The sequence below is a fragment of the Vollenhovia emeryi genome, unplaced genomic scaffold, assembly GCF_000949405.1.
Source record: "Vollenhovia emeryi isolate VEMERY1.0 unplaced genomic scaffold, V.emery_V1.0 DF939214.1, whole genome shotgun sequence".
Taxonomy (NCBI): domain Eukaryota; kingdom Metazoa; phylum Arthropoda; class Insecta; order Hymenoptera; family Formicidae; genus Vollenhovia; species Vollenhovia emeryi.
In genome coordinates, this window is record NW_011967152.1 from 95,175 (window position 1) to 105,463 (window position 10,289).

Genomic DNA, 10,289 nt, shown 5'->3' on the forward strand with positions numbered 1-10,289 from the left:
CCCCTTGTTTTTACGCGTACTGTAATCGCGTGGAAGAATTTTGTAATTTTATAAAGCCAAATTCAAATTGCTCACGATTAAAAAATCGAAAATTTCAAATATCAATATCTTTCTCATTAGATTTCGGGACTTAGTGTTGGTCTACAACCTTGCTTTAAGTAAGCTGTGAGCCTTAAGCCGTAAGAAATTCACCAATCACAGGTGAGAGTGAGGGGAATAGATGCCTGTGCTTAGTGCATTTCTTATGGCTTAAGACTTACAACTTACTTAAAGCAAGGTTGTAGACCAACACTTATCCATGATGTAAGAGTACAAGGTGGAACATTACGCGTGTAACCAATTTTTGGGGCAAATTCAATCCCAGTAACCGAGCCCCAAATCTTCAAACTGCAAATCATTGCGGTTGAATGCAGCATCAGTTACATACGTCGCATTTATGTTACAATTTATCACTCAACAACGTAAATGTAATATAACATATGTGTTACATTTACACTTTTGTGTGAAAAATTATAATATAAATGCAATGTAGTTGATGCTCGGTGTTTACAGGATTGGTTCTTGCTGCATACAATCGCGATGATTTGCAGCGTGAAGGTTTGGGGCAAATTTCTGATTGGTCACGACCGTGCATTCACGAGGATGTTATACCTGGTGGTAATAATATCGTAGTAAGTAACGAATATCTTTCTAGACTAGTCATTACTTGAACATCATGAAATAAGGTATTTTGGGGGATTGTTAAATACTATCACGAAACCGTATAATTTATTTAATACCACAGAAAGTTGCTATCTACAGTTCATAAATAAAACCAACTTTCAAAGTATCCCATGTCGAACCAATCAGTTTACGCAATAAACAAACGCGAGAAAGCGTAGCGCGGATAAAACGTTTCGTTTCCGAAGTCTCGCCCGCTCCGACGCCGATACGAGACGACGAGGCCGTGGATGCGAAGCGTGGAGCGAAGCCGCGCCGTGGAACTCAGGTAACCTGTTGAGAGACTCTGGAGTGGGCGAAAATGGAGAGCTTGCTGCAGCTTAACTTGGAGAATTTCCCAGACGCTCGCCGGGGGTATTACCAGCGAGAAAGTGGCTGAACAGCGATAGACGGCGCGAAGGAAATGTCTCTGGCCCCGGGGATTAAGTTCCACCCTCCCCCTCCCGCTCTCGAAACGACTCGCTCTTTTTCCTTTCGCCCCCATCCCCCTGGATTTCATTTTTATTCCATTCTCGTGACGGGAGTCCGCGAGATGCCGACTGCAAGTTTGGTGGTCCCGCTGTCCCTTGGTCTCGAATAAATTAGCTATTCCTCCCCGTAATTTCGCGCGCGCTTCGCTCTGTTTCCCGACAGCGTCGCGTTCGTACCGCGACCGGCTTTATCCGAACTCGAAGCGTTTCGCGGAGGAAGACTCCATTATGCGCGCGAGCGGGACTCGAGGGACAAAGGGAAGCGACGCCGTCGTGTCCCTTTAATCGTGGACCACGCGTGAAATCGGCAATTATTTTAATTGCGACCGGCCGAGGGGATTTTACGCGCTTATACGCCTAACCCAATGTTCGAAGGTGCCGGGGGTTTGGCAATCTGTTACAGATTCCGCGAGAGGCTGCGCCACGAGACGACATCGGGCCTTACGCGAGGCGTCCTAAATGTCTCGGTGAATTTCGCGAGAACCGAAACCCGTACGGCGGAGAGAAACCGTCTGCGTCCGAAATTAAACTCATAAAACGCCCGCAATGCCCGCGGCCGTTTAAAGGTAGATCCACAAGGGTAGATTAAGATCGTGCCATCTGCGTACAGAAGGAAAGAATAATGCAGCGACGTATTAAAACCGGCTCGCCCGTACAGTTGTGTGCGTGTAATCTCTTATCGCTTTTAGAAATAATTACAGCGTTATCTCTCTGAAAGAAAGATAACGAGAGAAACGGAGGTTCGGCCTCAGTTTTCACGAAAAGCAAAATGTTTCCAATCACGATCCTGCGAGGGTCCAGGAAATCCCTTGTGGGGAAAAAAGAAAAAATTCCCAGGAAGAGATTATTCGAAATAGGATTGCTATTATATATATTGCGTGCACATGGCATTTTGAAGAACTTAATGAGAGTTTCTTGAAATTTTACCATACATTTTACTAGTAAACTGCCCACGATTACATGATTTTCAGGATCGATTTTGAAGAACTTTGTGAAAGTAAAATGCCCGTGATTAGATGATTTTCAGGATCAACTTTGAAGAACACTCTCATAAAGTTCTTCAAAATTTATTCTTTACTAGTGATTGTACTTAGAATACATTTTACTAGTAGAACGTAAGGTAGAATTTAAAAGAACTCATAAAATTCTTCGAAATGCCACGTTGTCCCACGATTTTCAAGGTAAATTTTAAGGGAAAATTCTCTTCATGTATCGTGTAATGGCGGGAAAAATGCAATTTTTCAAATTTCGAGAGCTACGACATTTTGCACTTGAGCCATAGATGTGCATAATCGTCGTACGAGCGGTGTCTTTAAATTCGCTGTGAATATTCCCCGCTGCCTTGCCTTGTCGGTCGTCGCAGCGACAAACGGGTTCGCGATGCTACATGCCTCCGCGCGCGTGGAGACACGCGCGGTCGTGCGCGAGACTTGGTGCGGGGCCCATGATTAAAATAATAAATTCCGGAGATACGAGTAGAGACATTTTGGCTCGAATTAGTATTGCATCGCGCACGGCACCGCGCGGCGCGACGCCGTTTCCCGGGCTGCAAAGGACGGTGCCTTGAATTATAAATGTCAGGCTGAATGCGCCGGGGATGGTGCCGGGCGAGCACGCCGTTCGAGTAAGGAGACCCTCTTCTCTTCCTCTTCGGGAGAGAAGGGGGTGAGATTTTATTAGGGTAACGTTCGTTAGGCGCGTCTCTGGGCAACCTTCCAATTCGATCTCACGGTCCGTTTCATTCCCGTGGACTGCGAGCATACATTAGGCAGTCGAAGGACAAGTGGAGCGAGAGATTTTTCGACGTTCCCGAATAATCTTGAACATCGTCAGCAAGAAACGTCGATTGATCATCCATTCGCCTAGCAAATCCTCGATTCTGATGTGCTTCATCTTCGGTCGATTTTCATTTACTTTTAACTAAGATAAAATTTGGATTAATTTCCAGACGAGACAAGCTAGAATAAAAATGAGATCTTGCGATACTACATTGTCAAGAATTGCCGATCGATGCGGGAAAATGTTCCTGCGCATTTATTGCATTTCAGGGCACAAATGTACACAATGAAATCGAGAAACGTCTCATGCGACGCCGTGTCGCTGTGCAAATAACATTGCGACTCGCTACGTTCCTTACTTATGCATTTTACGTTGTATGTTTTCTCCCGTTGGATATCAAATCCCGATGTAGCTTCGTCGGCGAATAAAATGTGCCTTCCGAGGCTTTCACGTTTCCTTCTCTTCCGGTCTCTTCCCCGTCCGAGAGAATTGGCACGTAGGACGCGGCACCGATTCCGGATTATCATAATGCGGGGTGTCAAACTTGTATGAGCTTCCTCGCGAGCGCCTGACATCCCTCACCCTTCCATTTCACGTGCTTTAAGCCTCCCTCTCGTCTCCGGAGAAGTTTCGGACCGAACGGATTTGCCCGCATTCCACCTTCCGCGCCGAGAGGGCACACTCTCGATTAGGAACCAGTTTATAAATTCTCCAACTTTTATTTGCTTTCGATTTAGTCGACCTTATTTCTCAGATTCCAGCCGGAGTCGACGCGATACGAAGACACATGTCGTTTCATTTGAAGTTCATAAGCCACGCGAATGCATAACGTTATGCATAAATTACATTGCGACACGTGAAAAATTATAACCGTGGTACGCCATGTTCGTTATCGTAATTTTCTTTTTGGCAGGGACTTATTTAAACCTTGTTTTTCACATGGATATTGTGATGGATACAGTGATGGACAGAATGGTTGCGACACATTTTTTTAATGAGCTCAGCAACATGCATTTGGATTGAGGATTACGTTTCAAAATCTTCTTCTCCAAGGAATATTTCACTAGACGGCCATTCCGAAACCATTTTGTGCGTTTTCGATCTATTTTTCGAACTCCTAAATACATTTTTAAAAGAGTGTCGCAACTATTCTGTCCATTAAGCTAACGCTGGTTCTACAATAGACGCAGTAAGTCACAAGAAATCGATCAATCACAGCCAGATATGAGAAGAATAATCGACCATTATTGGCCGATTTCTTGCGACTTGCGACGCACTGCATTGTAAAACCAGCCTAATTGTAAGACTCCATGGATGCGTTGATGCTGCGACAATGCGAACTCGACCTATCAGAATTAAGCATTGCCGCAAGCTTCCCGCGTTGAAATTGAAATATTTTGATTCGTTGCCGCGGTTCAACGCGTTTATGGAGGCTTAGCTTTTCTATGCAAGAATTTTTGTAAGCTAACCCATGAGGAATTTTTGTATTATATTACAATATAAAAACATTTTGCATATTCTAAAAGATGTATACATTACAAACTGGCGGTATAGTTTCAATTAGAACGTCGCCATCCGTGAAAAATTTTTCGTGGACGTTCCAGCAGAAAGGCGCGGTGATTAAAAGAAGATCGTCAAAACATGCAATAGTCTAACGAGAGCAAGATGCGTTCGTTGAATCTCTTTCCGACATGTAACAATTCATCTCGTTGCAATTCATGTTTCCGCGAAACGGCGGACTGTCGGTTTACAATCGACGCAAAGTACCGTTAGACAAACGATTTCTCAGGAGATCGCGCCGAGCGTCGAGCTCGTGTACCTCGCGATATTTCTGGACGAACGACGCGCGCGCGTCTACCATCGGGATCCCATTTTTCGCGGGCGCAACCATCACGAAGAAAATTGGAAAACGCACGCGGTAAACGAGAAATATTCCATTCTCCCTCGCGATAGCGGAGGAGGGAAAACTGTGCGGGACTCAAAAGCGACGCTCCGTCGTATCGCCGCATCCGCGCGGCGCGAGAGACGCGCGCGTGAAAAATGACACCAAGTTCAAAAGCCCCCCTAAATAAGAAGTCGCTTTCTTGGGGGCACGTGCGCGCACAAACCCGCGGTCGCATCATTCACTCGTCCGAAAACTCTTAAAGTGAAACACCCGAGTCGGCCCGCGGGATTCCCGATCATCAATTTCAACGTCGTGCTAGACAAAAACGCGAAACACCCCACGGCGATGACGATAACGGCGGCGAGGAGGAGGCGATATGCCGCCGGATGATCTGTTTCGCGAGGACGATAATCCGTGGCGACCGGTTTGTTAGAGCGACGGAAATCGCGACGGCCGGGAATGACGAACGACTGGCGAGACAAATTTCCTCGAAGGGTAGATAACGTCACGAATCTTTTTTTTTCTGCCGCGCGCAAATTGTTTAACGTTGAAAGACGATTTCAAGAAATCTACACGGAAGAAAGAAGGAAACGAAAGACGAGGCGAACCCCTGGGAAAATATATCTTGGAAAACCTTAAAATTTGACTTCAGGAAAATAAAAAAATACGAAAAAATTTGGACACTTTAAACTTTTATTTAAGGTAAACTTAAAACTTTAAGTGTCCAAAATTATAATACTCTAACATTTCTTAAATGAACTTTTAACTTCTTTAAGTAAACTCTTAGATTTGAAAGATTACTTTTAAAAACTTTAATTTTATTTAAAGTAAATTTTCGCAAAGTGTTTAACGTTGAAAGACGATTTCGGAAATCTACACAGAAGAAAGAAGGAAACGAAACGAGAAACGAGGCGAACCCTTGGGAAAAGATACCTTGAAAAACCTTAAATTTGACTTTAGAAAAATAAGAAATACGAAAAGTAAATTTGGATACTTTAAACTTTCATTTATGTTAAACTTAAAACTCACTTTAAGTGTAAAAAATTACTTAAAAATTTCTTAAGTAAACTTAACTTCTCTAAGTAAACTCTTAGATTTGAAAGATTACTTTTAAATACTTTAATTTCATTTAAAGTATATTTTCGTAAAGTGTTAAATGTTGAAAGACGATTTCGGAAATCTACACGAAAGAGAGAAGGAAACGAGAGACTAGGCGAGCTCTTGGGAAAATATATCTTGGAAAACTTTAAAGTTTTACTTTAGAAAAATAAGAAGTACGAAAAGTATTATAAATTTGGACACTTTAAACTTTTATTTAAGGTATACTTAAAACTTACTTTAAGTGTCCAAAATTACTCTAAAATTTCTTAAGTAAACTTTTAACTTCTTTAAGTAAACTCTTAGATTTGAAAGATTACTTTTAGAAACTTTGATTTCACTTAAAGTAAATTTTTCCACGGGAATCCTAGCGAAGAGACAATTAATTAAGTCTCGAATAAAAAAAAGAACGCTCTTGTGTGACGTTACATCAACAGATTTTTCGGAACTTGTCGCTCGCACCCTCTTTGTGCACGGATCTCTTGATTGTAAATGGTAGCACCGCGCCCGTACAAAAGAGTATATGAGGAAGCTTTTGAACGTTGTTACAGCGCGTTTACCGTCTTCGTTCCGGATGCTGGTCCGTGCGGCTCCAATTTCCGCGACCACCCAGCGAGGACGAATTTTTTTCTCGCACACCCCCGAGTCGTCGAGGCGGAAGGTACGAGCGGAGCGCGCGAGCGGAGGATAAAAAGGTGGAAGGGGGGGGGGGGGCGGAGTAATTTGATATGGTGGGCCAGAGTGCGGGGGGCGCACTCGCCCCTTTTTTTCCTAATTTGAAGAAGGGCGAGTATCCGCGAAATGAAAAGCGCCGGGCCCTTTGTGAGATGCGCGCGTACGCGCCCTCCGCAGGGCGGCCCCGTGTGCGTGCACGTGCGTGTGCCAGGATTAAAGCGATGAAAGAGAAACTCTCTTCACCCTCTTAGCGCCCGAGCGGCGGACTCGATCGGGCACAAACGTAGCCATTTTTAATACGCTCATTTTGAACATTACAGCGATGCCGAACTTATCCAAAGTGAGTTACATATGTAACAACATTTTGCGCCCTTTTCGATGTAAATTTATCTGATATTTGTAAAATTACAAACGTTCACGTTTAGCATTATTTAATTTCTTCGAGGAGAGAAAAGGAAAAGCACATTTGGGAATGTCATGCATGGAAAATTTCCTATCGACCTCGCGTCCCTCGAAAATGCAGAAGAGAGATTTTATATAGTAAGTAAACGGAACTCAAAGCGGTAACTTTTTAATTAATGAAGAACGTGCTGCAGAAAAGGTATATTTAAATATAAAAGTTATATTTTCGTTTAGCATGTACAGATTTTACGACCAATCGATCAAGACAAGTCCATTCCTTTCTTTGCGAGCAAAACTGGTGCGCGGCACAGGGTGACATTCCGAACGATTGTGTATTAAATAGAACTTGCCGTGGCGTGTATTTTGGATTCATGATTATTGATTAAAATTTACGTTCACGTTTGTGGGGAAAGATAGGACCAACTTTAAGAAGCGACTTCGTGGAACGTAACTTAATTTCTCACTCTTGTCACTTTCGCTGCAACATTTCCTTAGAAAATGTTCTTTGGAAAACAGAAAATTTCATTCGAAACTAATCAGTTTATATCAATGTAAAGAAGTCTTATGTTATAATATCACAGTTATTCGATTTTGTAAAAACATGCGAACATGTAGAGAACCAGGTTCACAAGTCGATGATCAAATCGATATCGTTCGTGATTTTTCGGTCCGTTTGCTTTGATGACGCCTAGATTCCTCATTGATTTCGTAAGAAGATCCGCATAATACTTTATCGATATCCTATTGACGTATAGTCGACATTTATTAGATATAGAGGAAAGTCTTCTATTATGAGATCAGATTTTGATATGAGATAATTCAACGTCCAAATTCAATCACAAATCTTTTTCCGCAACGATTACACGATCTAACAATCAATTTTCCACTAAGCAGATTTGCACCCAACAATGTGCGCTCCAAGGGCAATAAATTCGTGGTGGAACCAACCGATAAGGTCTATTAATTTAACAGAAACTCCGCCATTTCATATTAGAAGTCTATTCCATAATAGAGGATTTTCCTCTAAACATATCAATTTGATGTTCAAAAGATATCATGTCAGTGTCGATCAATTATTGATGATTTAGTTGATATCTACTGTAGTAGATATCATATTCAAGTCGAGTCGATGGATGGAGATGTTGATCCGACATCAATATGATATCAATTGAAATAAGACTAGATCGTGGACATCTACAGAATATTTTGCAGAAATCATAACAAAATATTGTAAATATCTACTCGATTAGTGATTTCTACACGATCTCAACTTGATTTCAATACGATATTCACCAGGTTCTTGATCGACTTGCGAACCCGGGGAACCAATAAAGTTCTTGATAACAAAGTTATCTTCCACGTAAAAGACTTCGCTCAACGCGACAAGCAACGGAAGCTAACTTCGTTTTACAACGCGCTAATATTCGCGAACGTATTGGGGAAAACTTACGTATGCAGCGAAGATCCACGTCGTTGCGAGGCCCGCAGGTAGAAGGAGCCGAGACGTAAACGTCACGCTAGCGACCGGAAGACTCAGGGCGTGCGAACCTGAGGAAACTTTGCAGCAGGAATGAGATCGTGCCTGCCGCTGCGCGGACATCGCGTGCAATGTCAGTTGTTTTCAGCATATTACGCGCGTCTCGCGACAATAGGGGGCGAACGAGGGAGCGGGGTTTCCAACCTGGGAGAGACACGATCGTCCAATGCCAGACCGCTTTTCGCTGGTTCAGTCCGTACCTGGTTTCCTGACCCGCTTGCATGACAGCTTGTTTAACGAGCCTGATACCCCGCGTCAGCGAAATTTCGCATTTACTTGGCGTTCTCGCTCATTCCCGTGAACTCGGTGAAGTCGGCTCGAGTCTTCGACGCGGAGTCGTTCGGTCATTCATTCCTCGAGCTCTGTCATCGCGCGGGCAGGAGATTGTCATTAATCTGCTGTCTAAAAATTTTATCGACGTGTTTAATTTCTTTTTATTAAAATTACAATCGATCAATATAATCCGCAAATAGATACACATGCGTGTCTGTCCTCGAGACATCATGTATATTCGCTCCTAAACAAATGCTGTTGTTGTTGTTGTTTAACAAGGAAAATTGTATTGAAATTTTTACGAGACAAAAAATATGCGAATATCTTTTAATATTGTGAATAGAAATGACTACCCCGGAAGCACCGGCCGACTTTCGACTTGAGTACATCGGCGGTTTCGTGCAGAAGAGTTTGAAATTAAAACCGGAAAAATGGGGAAGATTATTACTGACAGAAGATTACCGGAACATAGTGTTGGATTTCTTGGACAAGCCGTTACCGGTCGCACTTTTTGTCGTTTTAACCCCGAACGCGCAATTAGTTGCCTCGTCCAGTTTTCCCATACTGTGCCAGAGAACAAAGGGTGAGTTGTTCGTGTGATTGCAATTAATGATCCACATAGAATTTTTTGTCTCGCTTTAACGCTGACTTACTTTAAATATATCACGAGCATTTACGTTAAAGAGACACAATTTATGTCATTGATGTAGGAATTTACGCGGTCAAAATAAAGGAAGCGCCATTACCAAAAGACAAGGAAGGATGTTCAGCTATGCTAATCGTCGGCGATTTATCCCATCGGATTGTCGACCAATTGGCCACGTTAGTAGACAATATCGTCGCTCCCCTTCTTACCAAGAAGGAAAATCACAAGGACTTGCCGGAAGTAGCGATTCACGACATATGTAAGCACGTACACGCTCTTCGTGGTACGTTGTATCAGGTAATAGAGCATTCGATAATTAAGTCTTTTCGAATTCTGGCTCCGCAAATGAAATCTTTGGTAGAAAAAAAAATGTTACGCCTGAATGCACAGGTGAAAGGCCAGGTAAATGGACGAACGGTGCTACCGATGCCAGCAGGTCTCGAAAAGGTGGCGGAGGTCGAGAAATTGGTTTCTGCCGAGGGACCGCAAGCGGCTGATCTGTATCTGAAAAGTGCTATAGAAGGTGTGGTGATAAAGTGGGCTTACTTGGTGAACGACGTGGTCACTCACGAATCCAGCGTCGCGTTCGAGAACGGACAGAATCCGACGCCCAACGTCGAATTGGAGTACTGGTCCACCCGATTGGCGAATTTGAGGTATGTCGAGTAATGGACGACATACATTTTTCATGCAACACTTTTATAAAACAGTCGAATTTCATTTCTAATACATCGCGTACAGTGCGCTACTTTATACAGGGTGAGTCTTTCCATATCCGACAAAATTTTTGAGAAGGTAGAACAG

General features: G+C 43.0%; 1 protein-coding gene across 1 annotated transcript in view; it reads left to right on the forward strand.

The window, feature by feature from the left end:
* Positions 1-9,168: 9,168 nt before the first annotated feature.
* LOC105561020 (dynein beta chain, ciliary) overlaps positions 9,169-10,289 on the forward strand; it is a 37,086-nt gene continuing 35,965 nt past the window's right edge. The window contains exons 1-3 of the mRNA XM_012010639.1: positions 9,169-9,422; positions 9,550-9,782; positions 9,876-10,141. Coding sequence (XP_011866029.1) covers positions 9,185-9,422; positions 9,550-9,782; positions 9,876-10,141 — 737 coding nt within the window. The 5' untranslated portion in view covers positions 9,169-9,184. The remainder of the gene's footprint in view (positions 9,423-9,549; positions 9,783-9,875; positions 10,142-10,289) is intronic.